Here is a 19015-nt window from a genome sequence, read left to right on the forward strand (position 1 = left end):
AAGCAGAGAATGGCAGAGATCGTTCAAACCATTATGATTAATAATGAATCTTAATTTTGGCAAACATAATGGGATTATTTTTTGTGGTAATTGATTTACCATCTTCGTTATGTTCTGTGTCGTCTAAAAATATGTCTCCCTATCCCCAGGTGACAGCAACTTCCCTTGGGTGGCAGTGACCCCAGAAGTAGGCTCAGTGCTCATGCCCCGCCAGCCTGGGTTTTCACCACAGATGATCCTTGAAGCAAGACATCCACACAGGGTCCTGCCCAAGTTATCAGGGAAACGATTCCAGATTTCACCACAAGAAGAAAACTGGTGGCAAATAGCCACCATGCCAAAGAAAACACCCCTGCAACCCCTCTCCATAGTGCTAGACTCATTTCTTTCTCTGTTCCTTGTCTCCCAAATAGATGCTTTAGTGGCCCTCGGGTCTGTGCCCCTCACACACATTCCGTTTCTGTACCACCTAGAAGTGTGCCGCAGTGCTGTCAGGCAGCGCGAAGGCGGGGGCTCACCTCCCGTGTTTCCGTGCAGAGCGCTGAGAGTCCGCAAGAAGATGTCTGGGGAAAAGATGCCCGTGAAGATGATCGGGGACATCCTGAGCGCCCAGCTGCCCCACATGCAGCCCTACATCCGCTTCTGCAGCTGCCAGCTCAACGGGGCTGCCCTGATCCAGCAGAAGACGGACGAGGCCCCAGACTTCAAGGAGTTTGTGAAAGTAAGGGGGCCAGGCTGCACCTCCATGGTGGGGATCTCCGGCCGCTGGTGTGTGAGAGCTCATCAGGGTCTGCAAACATCTTCCCAGTGAAGGCCAGCAGGGGTTGAAGTCTCGCTAAGCAATCAGAGATTGGCACTCGCTGCAGCTGTAGAGAGGTGTGGCTGTCACCCAGGGGGGTGGGCTCAGCCCTGGGCCTGGAAGCTTTGAGTGTCTTCAGGGATCTGCTTCCTGGGCATCGGTGGTGTTTCTTTGTAGGCATGTTTAAGTCTTTCACCTCATTCATTGGACCTGGGCAGGGCTCGGGTTCCCCTTCTGTTAATGTCAGCATCCTCAGTTCCTTGCTGGCCTCTGCCCTTCGCCTGCAGAGCTCACCTGCCAGGGGTCCCAGTGGCTGCCTCTTCTCCTTCTCAGTTGCTCTGCTTGATGGGCTCAAGCTCTGAGCAACCCACATGAGTCAACATGGGACTCCATGATCTCTCCTTGGGACTGGCAGGGTCCTAAGAGCCACGTGTCCCTCAGGGGACATTTGGGGAGGTGGTGCCAATACTGCTAGAAGTCCTCACCCTGGGCTTGCAGTCCTGAGACTTGGCATTAACCAGAGTGGGTCCCTGCTGGCCACACCAGTCATTTCTCCAAGGGAAAAATAGGACAAGAACAGTCACTTCCATTAATCAGGTTCATTATGATTAATAAACAGCAAGATAACAATAAGGACAACTGGTATACATTCAGATCCCAGGCACTTGGGGGAGGGGGAAGGCCATTTCTCACCTCCCTGAGAATTCTGTGTTAATCATCACTGTGAGGCAAAAGTATGGCCTCTTCCTGGTCATAGCCTCACATAAACTTCCTGTTCCTTCCCTCTCCTAACCCCGTGTTAAACCTCCACATTAAATGCTTAGATTTGCTAGCCAATAAATGAGACATTCTGAGGTCACTCGAAGGTGAGAAATGGTTAAGAAGTAGACCGAGCCAGGCATGGTGGCACACACCTGTAATCTCAGTGACTCAGGGGGCTGAGGTAGGATGGTCACAGGCTCAAAGCCAGCCTCAGCAACTTAGAGAGGCTCTGACTCAAAAATATAAAATAAAACTGGGGCCTGGGGTTGTAGCTCAGTGGTAGAGCACTTGCCTAGCTTGTGTGACGCACTGGGTTCGATCCTCAGCACCAAATATAAATAAATAAATAGATAAATAAAGGCCCATTGATAACTATATTAAAAAATAGAATAAAACAGGCTGGGGTGGGGCTCGGTGGTTACATGCCCCTGGATTCAATCCCATGAACCAGAGATGGGAAGAGATGCTGAGCGGCCCGGTTCCGGTCACAGGCAGGATGAGGTCATCATTGGATGCACTTGAACTTCAGGGAAATGCTGACACAGCCCAGGGTGAGGGGCTTGTTGTCCCTCCTCTCTTCATTTCTCCTGCCTCATTCCAGCAGGAGCTTGGCACGCCTTGGCCTTCCGAGAGGCGTTCCGGGAACAAAGGTGTCCTTGGCTGGATGTCAGGTCTAGATGCTGATCGTCCTTAGCCCTCAGCGCACCAGCAGGTCACAGCAGCTGCCTGTGTCTATGGCGTGGAAACCAGATCAGAGTCTTGGAGAGAGAAGTCACTGGATAGCCCTGTGACTGGAAGACAAGCTCTGATTTGGAGGGCAGAAAGACTCTCCTCCACCAGGCAGGCTCACAGAATTGACAGAGTGGTGCAAGGAAAGGGGCGGGAGCTGGGGGCAGAGACAAATCACAGGCCCGAGACTGAGTCTTGGCCCCCGGGTCTCTCCCTGCCCAGAGACGCGGGCTGGCTCTGCACAAATCTAGATGAGATTGAACCCTTCTGCTTCTCCAGGACTTGGGGGAATTTTTTATTTTGTTTTCTTGGTACCAGGGATTGAACCAGGGGCCTTAATCACCAAGCAACATTCCTGGCCCTTTTTTATATTTTATTTAGAGACAGGGTCTCTATGAGTTGTTTAGGGCCTCGCTAAGTTGCTGAGGCTGGCTTTGAACTCACGATCTTGAGGAGAATTTTTGTTCTGACTGTATGGTCTTGTGATTCTTCTTCTTCTCTGGAGTTGTGTAAAGTTGTTTTAGATATTGAAAGAATCTCCTGTCTGAGCAGGGAACTATGTATCCCACAGAAGGTATGCTGAATCTAGAGGGCGGGGCCTAACCTGGGGTATGGGTCATACCTGGGGGTCTCCCATTCTATCTCTGGAAACTGCCTCATCTTGGACCATTGTAACTGGTCAGGCCCTTCCAATCCCAGGTTCCCCAGTTATCATCCAGATAAATGAGATAATGGGTGGAGAGTCCTAACTGACATTAGTGTCGATGTCACTGACTTTGGACTTTTCAGATTTATGAGGTACATTTAAACAAATCTCTTATTTCAGAGATTGGCAATGGACCCTCGCTGTAAAGGGATGCCGTTGTCTAGTTTTATACTGAAGCCTATGCAGCGGGTAACAAGATACCCACTGATCATTAAAAATGTAAGTACCCGTCTGACCTTTTCAAACCGAGGAATACCTTCTCAGCATCGGAGAGCACTGGGGTCTTTAGCAGTTTCCCCAGCCAACACACCTGATGGTTGTGCAGAATTCATGTGCCAACAGGGTGTTGGATCGTCTGCTTGGTAGCTCAGAGAAAAGAAGTTGGTTTAGCATGAAAAGAACTCATGACATGCAGCCTTCACATGTGCTACCAAGTGGCTTTTACCTTCTAAGCCAGAAAATGAGAGCTCAGTTCTTGGTTCTCTTCCTAATGTGGGGCTCAGTGCCTCTGTGCTTTGATTTTCCTAGCAGGAAAGAAGGAAACATGATTCCTATCACTCATCTGCAGAAGGCCACCGTGAGATACTCTGTGTTGATGTTTCTCTTGTCACTTCAAGAAAGCCAGTACCATAATAACAGAACAAAATCAAGGATGCAGTGTCCCCATGTGTAAAATGAGTGGACAGACAAAGGCATCTCTGAGCCCATGATTCTACAACCACAAGAAGTGTATCTCCTGCAGAGAGGTTTTAGGTCTGGTTCTTTTTAGCGGAGAATGATATCTAGAAACCCAGATCTGGGCACTGGTGTGCTCATCACAGCTGGGTTGACATTGTCTTTGGGCCTTTCAGGACAGAATTGGGAAATACATGTATGTATAATTGTACATAGATATTTGCATATACATATATTAATTTCCAAATTAGTTTATCTATGTATATTAAAACCCACAAATTCACACTGTTACCCCCTACTCTAATCCAATACCACAGGATTTATTCCAGTGTTCCCCTTTCTATATTTGTAACTCCCTACTCTATGAGATACCTGGCTTTCAGGGTTCTCAACAGGTTGTATATTTGCTCAACCTCCACATACTTAACAAATCTCCCTCCCATATACGCCGTCTCCGCAGTCCAGCCCTATCTCAGCCCCACAAAACACACTGCAGGCACTTTGGCTGAGTTAAATAGTTTTGAAAGCTTCTTTCAAACTACTGTTTCCTTCTTCCCAATTCCACAGTCACTATTTAGTTAGTTCAGTACTTCTCTTTATTTCCCTCCGTGTGTAATTGCAAATCAAAGTTGGAAATATCCTTTTAAAACAGGTGTTCTAGATCTAATCAATGGGAAGGAAACACAAAAGCAAGAAAAGAACTGAGGGGCATAAATATTAAAAAGGGAAAACCCCACAAACTGTCATTTTCAGAAACAAGCTAGCTGCCCCCCAGAGCATCTAGGAGAATGAACTGGAAGCTGACCGAACTCAAAGAATTGAAGAAGGCAGCAAGGCCTCAGGTGCACATGAGAGACCTTCCACGTGAAAGTACTAAGGCTGAATGTTTTGGGTGGAGGGGTTCTGAGCACGGCACCCACCACAGACCTTAGCCATAGCAACCTAAAAGAAAACTTTTATTCTGGCAAAATAGGTCCAAACCATAGGTCTGTACTATGAAAATATTTTAGAAGCCAGAGGACAATTTCTGTTTTACATTATTAGCAAAGAACGAGATCCAGAAAAAGCTGTTGAGTGAAAAAAAACCTCATTGAGGTGTCCCACAGTGTGATCCATTTTGCAAAAGGGGGAGACAGGCTGAGGATACAGTGCAGCGGCAGAGCACTCCCCAGCAGGCGGGAGGTCCTGGAGTCCATCCCCAGAACAGTTAAGGAAAGGCCGGGGAGGAGGACTTTACATGTGATTATTAAACACAGTCACCTGTTGCTTAAAGACGGGGTGCATTCTGACAAATGTGTTGTAGTTGAATCTGTCATTATCCTCACATCAGAGTGTTTACACAAACTAAGGCAGTGATGTCAGTAGGCCATACGATGTTATAGGACAGAATCCATATGAAATCCATCGTTGGCTGAGGCATCCTGATGAGGCGTGTGACTGTGCCAGAGCATCCCGAGACCCTGAAGGAATGTCTTCAGGTCTGGCGGTGGTTTCCTCTGCAGGAGGACAGGCAAGGCCGCGTTCACTCCTGTTCCATATGCCCCTGTATTGTTTGCTCTTGCACAACAGGACTGTCAATCTACTATTTGCACAAACATTTTTTTCTTAAAAATTTCTGTTAGAAAACATAATGAACAAAGAAAGGCTAAGATAAATGACAGATATATAAACTGTGTAAATATAAGTTTAACTATATATAAGTAGGCACTGAAATATGAACCGATATCTGTATGTCACATACTCTTCTAACTTAAAAACAAAACTTCAGTAGAAAAAGAGGTAAAACACACCTGGAAACTGCTGAGGTGTGGTGTAAAATGGTGGTGAAGAGATGCTACGAGTTTTGAGCCAGGATGCCTGGGTATGAATCTTGGTACCACCTCAGCGCACCCTTAGGTGAGTTACTTAACTTCTCTGGGCCTTGGTCTCCTTGGGTGTAAAATAGACACTAATAGTACTGTCTGCTTAGTGCTGTGAGAATTAATGGAGTAAACACCTGTAAAGTGCCTGGATCATTATTTACTAGTATATAAATGTTAGCTTTGTCATTTAGTACACTTATGTTTATTTAGTACACTTATGTATTAAGCATGCAAAAAGTTCACAGTCACAGATGATAAAGGAAATGCATAACAAAACCAGGAAATACCTTGTTTTGGGCTTGCCAAATGGGCACATGTTGGAAAGATTGTAGGTCTCCAGGGTGGGCAAGGATGCTGGTGGAAGGTAAATGGCTACAGCCTTTTGAATGGTAATGTGTAGATTAATCTGTCCTCTCCCCTCCCCTCCCCTCTCCTCTACTCTTCTTTCCTTTCTTTCTTTCAATTGAAACCAGGCCCTTGTACATGCTAGGCAAGTTCTCCACCTCTGAGTTATACCCCAGTCTGTTTTAAAATGTTATTTGGAGACAGGGTCTTGCTAAGTCGCCCAGGCTGATCTTAAACTTGTGATCCTCCTGCCTAAGCTTTCCAAGTGGCTGGGATTATAGGTGGGTGCCACCTTGCCCAGCTACACCTTCTCTCTCTCTCTCTCTCTCTCTCTCTCTCTCTCTCTCTCTCTCTAGTGGTGCTGGGGACTGAACCCAGGGCCTTGTGCATGTAAGACAAGCACTCTACCAACTGAGCTCTATCCCCAGCCCCTACACTTTCTCTTTAAATCATCAAATCCACCTCTAGGAATTTATTTTAAGGAAATAGTTAAAGAAATATTGAAAAATTGGAAACAACATAGAGTTTTTTGAGTGGAGAACTACTTGAACATATTGTGGGTCTGTCTTATGATGACATATTTTATAACCCTTCAAAGTGGTAGTATAGATCCATATGAAATAGATATAAAGTGATATGCTATAAGCCATGTACAAAATGGTAGCATGATACAATTTTAATTTTTAAAAAATTTTGTACATATGTATCCAGGTAGTGCATTAACTAATACGTAGATAGAGGTTCTCTCCAGATGGGGAACTATGAATGACCTTTAGTATCTGGGTAATTTTCTGAATTTTCTAAATTTTGTACATTGTACAATACTACTTTTACAACTAGTAAAATCGATGAACCTGTTTTCATTTTGGAACAAAGCAAATGAGTTCATACAATTAGCCGAGCAGGCTCCCTGTCTAGAATGGTGGTCCTTGGGCTTGTCTGCATCCCAGCATCATCTGGAGAGCTCCGGGAAATACCTAAGCCAGAGTTCTACCCCAAGGATTCTGATATGGTTGGATGAGTCTTCAGGATTTTTCAAAGAGATTCTCATGTGTAGTCAGGATTTGTGCTGAGGATGAGGTAGTTGCTTGGAATTAATTGGTGGATACACGAGATACAGAATATATCAATTCAGTATGTCTCAGTTTGGGCACTACTTAGGACTTTAAGCCAAAGAATACCTTTGAGAAGAGATATTGTATGGGATAATGTTCATTTGAATTACTTGCCTGGGTAAATACACCCTTGGCATTCTCCTGGCACCTTGCAAAAGTCGCTTAGGGGCTTTCTTTGTTTTAGGACAGAAGATGGTAACTATTTTTTGGGACCCCAAAGTCCTTTGAGAATCTGATGGCAATTGCTATGGCTTATTGAGCACTTTCTAAGGGGCAGGGACTTTAAAGTGGTTCATTTATATCAGGTCATTTAGTCCTTCAAATAACCTTTAAAAAGAGGCACTATTTACATCTCTGTTTCTCATAGGAGGCAACTGAGAACCAGGGCCTTTAAGCAACCAATGCAAAGTGTTATTGATCAGTGTGACACAGCAGGGATATTAACCAGGAGTCTAGCTCAGGAACTGGCACTCTAAACCACTAGCTTGGAAGAGTCTACTCAAAAAGCACACGTTTGGGGCTGGGGATGTGGCTCAGGTGGTAGCACGCTCGCCTGGCATGCGTGCGGCCCGGGTTCGATCCTCAGCACCACATACCAACAAAGATGTTGTGTCCGCCGAGAACTAAGAAATAAATATTAAAAAAAATTCTCTCTCTCTCTCCTCTCTCTCCTCTCTCACTCTCTCTTTAAAAAAAAAAAAAAAAAAAAAGCACACGTTTGCTCCAATGCACACATCTGCATATGGTTTCATAGATGCATGGAGGCCCACATCTGTGCATGGACCCAGGAAAGAGCCATTCTCTATGGGATATCTATGCAGGGTGCAGACACTGTTCCCCAGTGCCCAGAATTGCATGCTAACCCCCTCCCTCTGCAAGTGTACCCTGCCCAGTCTTGCACCTTAGTCTGAGTTCATGGGACACTGTTCAGGTCTAACACTGGAATTCCATCCTAAGTTCCCTCAGGTGAGTTGAGCAAGTAGGAGAAGAGTTACAAGTGGCTGCTGGCTGGGAAGCTGGCTTTGGCCCCAGTCTCTGGACCAAGTTTCTTTCTCTGTGAAATAGGGTAAATGTTTTCAAAGAGAGACCCTGAGGTCCCTTCTGGCTCCATGGTTTTGGGTGCCTCCTGAAATCAATCCTGAGAGCTTGTCTCTGTGATTTAGAGTTCACCCTGGGAGATCAGTGTTTTGCAGGACAGGTCACACAGCTTGCCCTGGGGATGTTCAAGGGTATGGGGTTGGGCTGAGGCTTCAAGGGCAGGTTGCCTTTTGGTGGCTTAGCCCTCACTGAGCCCATGAAGAGGAGGGGTCTTCAAGGCCACTTGCTACAGTGGCCATCATGCTCTGTGCCATTGCCTGGTGGCGCTCAGAGCTGTGGTTGCCCAGGGGGGCACCGTTAGAAAAGGATTGTGCCCTACCTCTGCTGGACTGTGTCCTCCAGGACAACGGACCCCAGGCCCACCCATGTTGCCTGTTGTCTTCTGTTTTCCTGTGTAGATCCTGGAGAACACTCCTGAAAACCACCCTGACCACAGCCACTTGAAACATGCCCTGGAGAAGGCTGAAGAGCTGTGTTCCCAGGTGAATGAGGGAGTGCGCGAGAAGGAGAACTCGGACCGGCTGGAGTGGATCCAAGCCCATGTGCAGTGTGAAGGCCTGTCGGAGGTAAGTGCTCATGGGGCGGGACCTGGGCCTCTCCTCACTCAGCTTCTGTAGCTACCAAGAAGGAGGACAAGAAAAATCATACACCATCCTCCCCTCCAGCCTACAGTTTCCTAATTCTCTCTCAATGGCTTCTTATCTGCTGTTTACTCTATCAAGATTTTTATTATAATCGTATTATTTCCTGTGGCCAACAGTTCTGTTTATTTTCTTCAATCTGGTTTCTTTCTTGTGTCTTGTTCCTTGCTCAAGTGTTCATGCTTCTCACTTTTTTTCTTAGCACATTGTAAACTTATTCTTGTATATTCCAAATCCAATACCCAAATACCTAAAGTTCTGGGTCCAGTACCTAAAGTTATGGGTCCTGTTCTTTTGTCTGTTGTTTCTGTTCGCTCTTGCTAATCATACCTCGTTTTTTGGTATATATTGTGAGTACCTTTTCTTGCTGTACTGGGGATGCCGTGCTATGCTGGGAATGCTGGGCAAGTGCTCTGTCACTAAATGACACTGCCAGCCCCTGTAGTGTGATTCTTAACTGTGAATTCAACATTCCTGGGAACTTCACCTGAGGGTGTCTCTGCTGTCTGAAGTAGCATTCGTCATGAGAGGATTGCTCCAGGATCACTCTAAATTATATTTAGAGTGTGTTTTGGGATCATATTAGTTGTGTGGATTGTGTGGTTGCCTGTGTGAGAGCTTCCTGGTGGTCACAAATTCCCAGAGGCACGTTTTCCTCCAATTTCACCAAAGTCAAAAGCAAAAAAGGTCTCTTGCTCATGCTTTCTGCACTTGAGTTTGCTTGTTATGGAGACTTTTTTGTGGAGATTTCCTGTTACATCCCTGACCTGGGTCCTGGAACATCTCTTCCTGTCTCTGTGCCCTACATAGCCATTAAAATGGAAATGCAGCATCACCAGATTCAGCTGAGACTCTAAGGACTAAACCTGACTTTGGGGCTTGATTATCTTTCAAGGATATCATTTTATTTTGGTTTTTGGCCTCTGCATATTTTTAACTTTATTGTTATTTATTTTTGCTGAATGCATTTAAAAAATAGGGTTTTTGTTGATTTTTAAAAAGCTTTTGTTGGTGAGTCATCCAGAGTATCTAGTCCGCCATACTTCGAGAAATGGAAAGACGGAAGTGTCTTCTCTGACCTTTAATTCTTTTTTTTTGTCACTCAACTTTTTCTTTATTCTCATTCATCCTTTCTACCTGTTTTTTTTTTCTGTCTCTGTGTAAGTGTGCACGCACAGACACATACATGCACACACATACGCCATGCACTAGGGTTTCCCAGTGTGCCCAGGGAGAAATGTCCCCATCATCCACCCTCCCCATGGTTCTTCTCTCCTCTAAGCTTCAAAGACAGCACCTGGGTAAGTCACCACTGTGTGCCTTCCCGGCCCCACATCTGCCCATCTTCAGTGCAGGTGAGGGTTAGCAAAGCTGTGGAAGCCACACTGTGGAAACCAAGGTGAAGGCCATGGGTCCTCGTTTTGGAATCTAGGGATGGTCTTTGGTTGACTGGCTCTCTCTTTCATTCACTCATTCATCTAATAAACATTTATTGAGTATCTGCCGAGAGGCCATCGCTTGATTCTAAACCCCAAGGACATAAAAAAATAAGATGTGACCCATTCACTCAAAGAGCCTATGGGCCTCCAGAGGGCTGGGGTTAAACTAATATTTACAACAAAATGGGAGAATGATGAGCAGAGCTGGCTGGCAAGCGTGTGATGAGGAGGGACAGCTGTGCAGGTGTTCAGGGAGGCGCTGGACTAGGTGACCCGTGCCTGGACGTAGGAAGATGAAGCTCTCTCTCTAGTGAGGAATGGGGGGGGGTCTTGAGTGGCAGGGGAAGGGAGAGCAGTGGAGAGCAAAGATGGGCCCCACTGATTTAGGGAAGCTGCGGGCCGGCCAACAGGGCTATGTAGCGTTCAAGGATCGTTGCTTTGATGCTGGACACAGAGGCCCTGACCGCTTCTGATGAGACGCTGAGATAGCAGAGTGCACTTTAGTAAGGGCCCTCCCTGAGTCTCCATCAGAGGGTGCAGGGGCCTGGGTCTTCACCTGAGGATGTTGAGAATAAAATAAATTCTTGACATCTGATTTTTGAGGCTTATATCCCCCCTTTAAAACCAGCTTATAGTCCTTCATCGACTGGAGTTTCCTTGTTTTCATACCCAGCTTATGGTTGTGTTTATGGCATTCACAGGAACAGGAAGGGAACAGGGTGCTTCTGCTTTCTGTCTCATAACCACAGAGTGGCCCACATGTGGCCCAGAGCTGGATACACGCCAGGGATTAGTGTTCAGATGAATGCTGTTTCTGGCATTCTTGTCCAGAGACAGAGGAATGTGAAGACTCTTCCCAGTTCACACAGAGCCACTGTTAACCTGGCCACCTGAGAGCCATAAACTAGGAGTGTGAGTGCAGGACATTCTCTAAATGACATTGGATCCAGGGACATTTGCCTTTTCTAGACTCACTGTCACCAAGTGTCTTGAACTTGGCAAGCAAGAAGGGCCAGATTGGTCTCTTGGCGCCTGTTAAGAGTGCATGGGGTGAAGATTATTCTCTGAAGGCTCCTGTTGGGGTGTCCCCTTCAATCTTTCTCTCAGAGCTTTGGGGAGAGGTTAAAGGACATCCTTCCTCCACAGACCTGGGAGTGGAACAGAGCGACTGCTCTTCTTGTTAACCTCTTTGGTCACAGAGGCACCACCAAATCTTTCTCCCACGTTGGAGGTAAACAGGTGGCCACCAGCATCTCTGGGAGACACTTTTTGGGAGCTCCATCGCCCCTACACAGTCTCCTCAGAGAGGTCTAGAGGGATCACAGCTCTGGAAACCTGACCTTGAAGGCTGCTGTGTGGAGCACGGCCAGGGCAGATGTGGGCCAGGGCAGATGTGCAGGCAGGTGGAGACCATGAAGGTCCAGCATCTGCCTGGATCACCTCACTGCCTGGGGCACACTGTGGAACCTGCTACCTCATCCTCACCACTTGCTGTCAAATGGGACCTTTGTGGAATTGTCTCTACCTCAGCCCCCTTTGCCCCTTTGCCCCTGCTGGCATGAGATCATCAACCCCAGGGAGATGTTAGAGCCACATGTCCACACTCATAGCTGTCCCTAAGGGTTGGAAAGTGTCGGGGAAAGAGCTGTCCCCTTCACATTTTCAGAACGAGTTAGTTGGTTGGGATTTAATGTGCATGAGACAGTGTCTGTTGAGGTATCTGTCACTAAGCACCCCTGAGTTTTGCAGTCACCCACATGCTAGGGGCCTGGGAAGTTGCATTTGTCTTGTGGACTAATATAGGCGAGTCCCTGCTGTTTTCCAGAAAAAGGGGCTTCTGTTTAAGCTGGCTTCTGCCACTCTAGCGCAGCACCTGACCCTGATGGTCATGAGGGTGGGAGCCAATGGGGTGGATTCTCCAATAATCAAAAGGGAGAAACACACGCTTGGGAAGAGCCACAGGTTTACACTAGGACTCCTCTGGACACTTGGAATCCCCAGAACCATGTCTTTGACTTTGACTTCTTGGCTCTGAAAGGTCTTCATAGCCATCCTGATTTGTGCCCACCTGCAGCCTGATGGGGCCTGCCATGGATTTTGATGGATCCCATTCTTCCGGGTGGAGAGAAACAAAAATAAAAGCATGACCACCTTTATCGTGTCTTCTTTGGATTTTGTTTTCCTTTCTCAGCAACTGGTGTTCAATTCAGTGACCAATTGCTTGGGGCCACGCAAGTTCCTGCACAGTGGGAAGCTGTATAAGGCCAAGAGCAACAAGGAACTGTACGGCTTCCTTTTCAATGACTTCCTCCTGCTGACCCAAATCACCAAGCCCTTGGGGTCTTCCGGCTCGGACAAAGTCTTCAGCCCCAAGTCTAACCTGCAGTATAAAATGTACAAAACAGTAAGTTCTGTTTAGGGTGCACTAGCAGGGCTGGTGTGCTGGGGGAGGAAGGAGTTTCCAGAGGAGCCAGTTTGGGCAGGATTGGGGTTGTGGTATGGAGGAGAAGGCAAAGGGATGAGCCAGGATTCAGGGTCATGCATTGCCAGTAACACACAATTCCATTGGTTACACATGGATTAGCCGTTCTGGGTCCCCAGGACATGACAGAGACATGCCTTGCCCCAGGGAGCTCAGGCCCCAGAGCGCAGTTGTGGCAGGCATGAAAAGGTTGGAGTAGAGGTACAGAACATCATCCGTCCAAGAGCCACTGCAACCTTCACGCCATCCTGAGTCCCCCACCAAATCTCCCAAATCCCTTAGGAGCTTGAAACATCTGTGACCCTCCCACTTTATCAGCGAAAGCCTCCTGGGGCAGTCAACCTGTGGAGAATTCCTCACGCTGTGTTACCTGGTGTGCTCGCACGTGCATGGCTATGTTTGTGTGTCTCTGTGCCATGGAATATCATTTTTTCTAAATTGTGTGAGGGTGTTTTTACTGAAGAATTTTCTCAGAAGCAGCAGTTAGCTTTGTTGGGGGGCGGGGCGGGGGAGAGTGAAGTATTTTTGTAGACCTTTCCTTAGAAACCGCATGAAACTCTTCAGAGGGACTCACTTAGACATGGAGTTGGCGGGGACTGTGCTGTTCAGGATGCACTGTGGGAGAACAGACATTTAGATCTTACCTTGAAGGAATCAAATATACCTGCAGGATGAAAGGGACCCATAACCATAACTTGCAATATATCAAAATCAATATTAACACAGAATCCTTGTTCCAGAATAATTTACTGGAAACACACAAATCCTTAGTCTGGTTTACAGGACCACACCCTCAAACACACACATAGACCCTTTGTCTAGGCTACTGGACACAGATGCACTCATGGTCAGTCTAGTTTACTGAAATACATACCCGCAGTCTTGCCTTCTGGAATGTTCTTGCACAAGCACACGCTCAGGAATTTTCTAGAGCACACAGACCCCAGGCTGTTTTGTAAGACCTGTGCATTCTTACTTTACAGCCTATTTTCCTAAACGAGGTTCTAGTAAAATTACCCACTGACCCTTCTGGAGATGAACCCATCTTCCACATTTCCCACATCGACCGAGTCTACACCCTCCGAGCAGAAAGCATAAATGAACGGTAAGACCTGACACTCCCTATCACCGGGTGCAGGACACCTGTCAGCAGTTCCCAACACCCCCAGCTGCAACGCTGTAAATTCCGGTCAGAGTTGGGGAGAGTGTAACTTTTTTTTTTTCTAGAGCTTCTCAAATTTGGTCACATGGCATGGATTTTTTTCAAAATAAAATGGATCGAAACTAATTATGCTTGAGAATATTTTTTAAAGCAATTTCAGCAGTCTTTTAGCAAAATGGAGCATCTTGGGTTTGCCCAGGTCTCCCAGGTGGCAGAGACCAACAGGAAGGTGATTTGGGGATTATCAGGAGCGCCCACACCTGAATCCTCCTCCCCTGGCACACGGGGCTCATTTTGGATCCCTGGGCTGTGGGTTTTTGCTTCCAGTCCTATCTGAAGGCTCTGGTCCTGGAGCCAAGTGAAATAGATCATTTTCTGAAGGGTGAGCTTGACACAAGGCCAACAACTTCCAAAGAGCATGTGTGCCAAGCCAGAGAATTGGCTGAAGTTACTGTGCATATGGCTCAGAAAAACACGAAGGAGAAAGGCCAGGCCAAAGTGCTTCCTGCTGCGTGTCTTGCTCCTTTATGGGAAATGGTTCCCAGTCTGGGAAATGGTTTTTGTTTTTCCCTTGGGTGTGTTTGTAGGAGAGACACTTCTGCCTTACTGGGTTGGGCAAATATGTGATGTTTTTCAACAAGGAAAAAAAGAGGAGCCGGTACCTCCTCCAGGGTGTCTGTCATTTAACATAGACTTCCTTCCTGGGGACACGGATGCAGGTCTTTTACCCATGAGAACACCACTTTCTTACTAATGGTAGGGATAATAGCATCCTGTGACATTTCTTTTCCGAGCCTTTGTCATTAAAATCAAATGAACCGACGAGAGTCCTGGAAACAGAATTTGAACAGACCCAACGCCTTTTTTTCCCTGAGTTCTGTTTGGCAACATTCTGTCTTTTCCCGTCCAAGGACTGCCTGGGTGCAGAAAATCAAAGCTGCTTCTGAGCTCTACATAGAGACTGAGAAAAAGAAGCGAGAGAAGGCGTACCTTGGTAAAGTATCTCCAGGTGGCAGGGCCCGAGGTTCCTGCAGAGCTGGAGTAGGAGAGCCATTTGGTTGGGCCCAGAATCCTTAGCGCTGGAGCTGTGCCTAGAAGTAGAGGGGTGCGTGAGATGGGATGGCAGTGGGCACAGGGTGGGGTGCAGACGAGGGGTGGAGGGAGGAGCCAGGAGCCAGGAAGCAAGAGTTTAAGGAGAGGAGGGGGGAAGTGCTTTGGATTGGGTGCAGGAAGGTCAACCGGGATAGACAGGAAGCCCGTGTTGAAATGAAGCATGTGTTTCCCCTGCTGTCACAGTCCGTTCCCAAAGGGCAACAGGCATTGGAAGGTTGATGGTGAACGTTGTGGAAGGCATTGAGTTGAAGCCCTGCCGGTCACACGGTAAGGACCAAGGAAGTGTCCCCTGGCGTGCTGGGGGTTTCCCTGCATTTCCCACACCCCCTAACCGACCTTAAATCAAACGTGATAGTTCTTAGCTTAAATTTTCTTCGGGAACTGGCTTTCATGGCACTTGTTAAAAAGCTGGAGGTTTTATTTATTGGTGTGAATGCTTTCCATTCCTCTGCTTCTCTGGGGAATCTGACTGGCTATGTCACAGTAGAGGTGACACATTGTGAGGCTGAGGAGAGCAGGCAGTTCAAAGGCCCACCCATCTAATTAGTTGCTCTCCATTTAAGTACGATACTGAGTTTTGGGAGTTTTCACCCAGATTTTGCACTTATTAAGTGTGACAGTGGAGGGGACAAATGAGGTGTCGTTCCCACCTGGCAGAGGCTTTTGTTTGCTCCAGGAAAGAGCAACCCATACTGCGAGGTGACCATGGGCTCCCAGTGCCACATCACCAAGACAATCCAGGACACTCTGAACCCCAAGTGGAATTCCAACTGCCAGTTCTTCATCAGAGACCTGGAACAGGAGGTCCTGTGCATCACCGTGTTCGAGAGGGACCAGTTCTCACCAGACGGTGAGTAAAAGGCAGTCCCGTGGCACCTCCCCTCCTTCCCTGTCCCTCGTCTTGCAGGGGTCCCTGTTTTCTCACCAGAGGACTTGGCCTTGGAACTCTCTGGGCTTCGCTCCTGAGGGATCAGGTTGACATAAGACAAGGTGATGCTGGGGATGTCCAAAGGGGCAAGCACAGGACACACTGGTCTAGTTGTTCCCACTGCCTTAAATAAGGACAGTAGGATTTCCAAGGCAGGGACTGCAAAGAGGAGCACACCCAAGAGCCCCAGCGTAGTTCTTTCACCCTTGACAAAAGGCTATGGGATAGAACTGGCCAACCGAGTTGAAGGGATGTCGGCCCACAACAGGCACAGCAGAATCAGTCGGCGTCCATCGGGTGACATTTCTGGTTAGGAAAAGGGATACTATTTCCTCAGTTGGCTCTCCATCTCTGCTTTGAGCCTGGAGAAGAACGATCCCTGGCCAATGAATCCAAAATATTAGCTGCTTTTCTTTCACCCCAGCAAAAGTCAGAGAGTGAGTTAAAAGATGATGGTTGTAATTATAATCAGAGGAGCATAATTAAGTGCCAGGAGTGAGCGCCTGTTGCTGGCAGTATCTGTGCAGAGATTCAATGGCTCCACGTGGCCTTTGCCTCTTAGTTCTTCTGATATGAACTATGCCATGTGACTTACAAGCCCTGGGCTTGCCCAAAGACAGTCCCATAGCTGGTTGAATGTCAGTGCGGGGCCAACAATACTTTCTAAATATGTACAATTATGGTAAGTCAATCTTGAAAAAATATTAAGCAGAATAATTCATAAAAAACAACCCCACCCCACCCACTGCCCCCAAATACAATCTAATCCCAAACCTTCAGGCTTGAACAGCATTTCAACGTGTGTGGACGATGTGTAATGATGCGATCGGGCATCACCTCAGACACTTATCATTTCTTTGTGTTGGGAACATTAAGAATCTTCTCTTTCTCTGTCTTTTAAATAATGAAACATCATGACACCTGAGAGCTCCACAGGGAGAAACTGGAAACCATGGTCAGAGAGAAGGGAGAGTAGGCAGCTCCTTGGGAGATTCCCAGGGTGACCGGTGCCTGCCTGGAAGACAGGGATTCCTCCTGAGCAGGGTCTGTTTGTTCTCTTTTCAGATTTTTTGGGTCGGACCGAGATCCGTGTAGCTGACATCAAGAAAGACCAGGGTTCCAAGGGGCCAGTGACGAAGTGTCTGCTGCTGCACGAGGTCCCCACGGGAGAGATCGTGGTCCGCCTGGACCTGCAGTTGTTTGATGAGCCGTAAGGAGCGGCCTGGGCCACGCTCAGAGGCTGCACCTGCTGTCTGCAAATTGTGTTCTTTTTCTAAAAAATTATTATTTGGTGTTTAGCCACAGGACAATGGGACAGCAAAGACGGGCCCCTCCAATCTAGGAATAATTCTAGACAATCCTGCTCCTTGAACAGTTTCCCGTTTTATGAAAAAAAGCTGTTTTCTTTCCTCCTCACTGCGGGTCTCACTGTGGCTTCTAGGGTCTCTGAATCTTCTAACCCTCAAGTAGGTTGGACTGGAACCTGGCCCATCCTTGGACTTGTGGCATGGGCCTGGTTACTGTAGAGTAGATTCCTAAATGCAGTGTCTGTTTTCTTGGAGAACTTGTGTGACCTTCTAATTCTCATGTCCATCAGCCCCTTTGTAGACTCCTTGGCCTATACCGCCCGGGCCTTGGTGTGTTTAGAAACAATTATGAGCTGGGCCTGGTGGTGCGTGCCTGTAATCCCAGCAGCTTGGGAGGCTGAGGCAGGAGGATCACCAGTTCAAAGCCAGCCTTGGCAATTTAATGAGGTTCTAGGCAGCAAGACCCTGTCTCTAAATAAAATATAAATAAAAGGCTGGGGATATGGCTTAGTGGTTGAGTGCCCCTGGGTTCAATCCCAAGTACAAAAAAAGAAAGAAAGAAAGAAACAATTAGGATGGATTTGTTTGGCTTCAGAATTTCATTCCCCTGCAGGGAAATGCTCTCTGGGATCTGATTGCTCTGTGTGATAGTCTCCTAATTGAACTCTAATTAAGCTCTTTGAAGAGCTAATCCCTGGAAGATTCCAGCATGTCTGCTGTTCCAGCTGTTCCATTCCCCTCTAGGCCCCGGAATTGATAAGTCAGTGAAAGCACACAATGTACCTTCCGGTGACTCGGTTCTGATTCCTGGCGTGCGTGGAAGGTGGGCACAGAAGCTCATCATCTACAAAGTCGTGCTTTGCTGGGTTAGATCACTGCCCGTTGCTGGGAAGGCAACTTTGTGACGTCATTGAATCCTGGTTGCCAGCCCTTGTTGGAAAGTTTTATTTTGGCTTGGAGGCCTGTGATGTCCCATGACAAGAGTCATTGCTGGTGACCAGGTCTGAGCCTATTCTCTGATCAAAGGTACCAGAGGGAAAATTCAGAAGCAGTCTTTGGTAGGTTCCTAAAAAAGGTAGGTCCTGCACCCCTAGGATTTAAAAAGGAAAGATGACAAACTGGAGGTGGAGTGGGAAGGTGTGAAGGATGCCCATCATGTGGTGAGGAGTGTGCCCACAGCTCTGGGGAGGAAGAGCCACACTCCTCCTGGGCTGCGTCAGACACAGGCCAGCCTCTTGGGGGTGGAATACGGGCGCTTGCTGCCAGAGTCAGGGGTACGACTGTGTACCAAGCTACTTAGTTCTCCCTTGAATTCCAGGAGGGCAGCTGGTTAATTAGAATACCTTGATTTGCTAATGAGAAGTGTGGGCCATGTTGTGTTTGCATGTTGATGTTCTCATAATTGCAGGTCGTTGTGGTCATGAGGTGTCCTCTGCATGTCCTCTTGGTACTAGAGTCTAGCTTTCCTGTGTTGGATGGTATTCTGAAATTTGACTGTAGGTCCTTAGAATTTGATTAGGGTTGTAGCAGTGTTTTCACAATGATCGTGGCAGAGTACCCACTTCTTTGGGAACTGAATGTGTAGAGTTATCGCTTCTGGTAAGGGCCCTGTCCTAGTTCAAGCAGTTTTTAAAAATGTGTGTGTTGGAAAGAATAACAAAGTTTACATTTCATACTTTTAAGAAACACTTTATTATTTATTTATGAAGATAGTGTAGAATTTTGTATCAGACATAAGTATTTTTTGAAACAAGCAGATAAACCCTTTAGTTAGAAACTTTCAACTGAACATGTTGTAGAGCAAGTTCAACTTCAGGCATGCATTTCTTTACCACTTCCCGGCAGAAAACAT

The 19015-nt window shown here is 47.1% G+C and overlaps 1 protein-coding gene across 3 annotated transcripts in view; it reads left to right on the forward strand.

Moving 5' to 3' along the window:
* The window catches only part of ITSN1 (intersectin 1), a 203890-nt gene extending 186651 nt beyond the window's left edge, over positions 1-17239 (forward strand). The window contains exons 31-39 of one of the 3 annotated variants that reach the window (XM_081301087.1): positions 538-721; positions 3117-3215; positions 8490-8657; positions 12363-12575; positions 13637-13758; positions 14727-14809; positions 15112-15195; positions 15605-15778; positions 16922-17239. In XM_081301087.1, the coding sequence (XP_081157213.1) occupies positions 538-721; positions 3117-3215; positions 8490-8657; positions 12363-12575; positions 13637-13758; positions 14727-14809; positions 15112-15195; positions 15605-15778; positions 16922-17070 (1276 nt within the window). In that variant the 3' untranslated portion in view covers positions 17071-17239. Of the gene's footprint in view, positions 1-473; positions 722-3116; positions 3216-8489; positions 8658-12362; positions 12576-13636; positions 13759-14726; positions 14810-15111; positions 15196-15604; positions 15779-16921 lie in introns of those variants that run through there. The other 2 variants (XR_014022935.1, XM_081301090.1) reach the window with 2 other exon arrangements.
* Positions 17240-19015: the final 1776 nt, after the last annotated feature.

This window comes from Spermophilus citellus (assembly GCF_964194105.1).
Source record: "Spermophilus citellus genome assembly, chromosome: 7".
In the NCBI taxonomy this organism is placed as follows: Eukaryota; Metazoa; Chordata; class Mammalia; order Rodentia; family Sciuridae; genus Spermophilus; species Spermophilus citellus.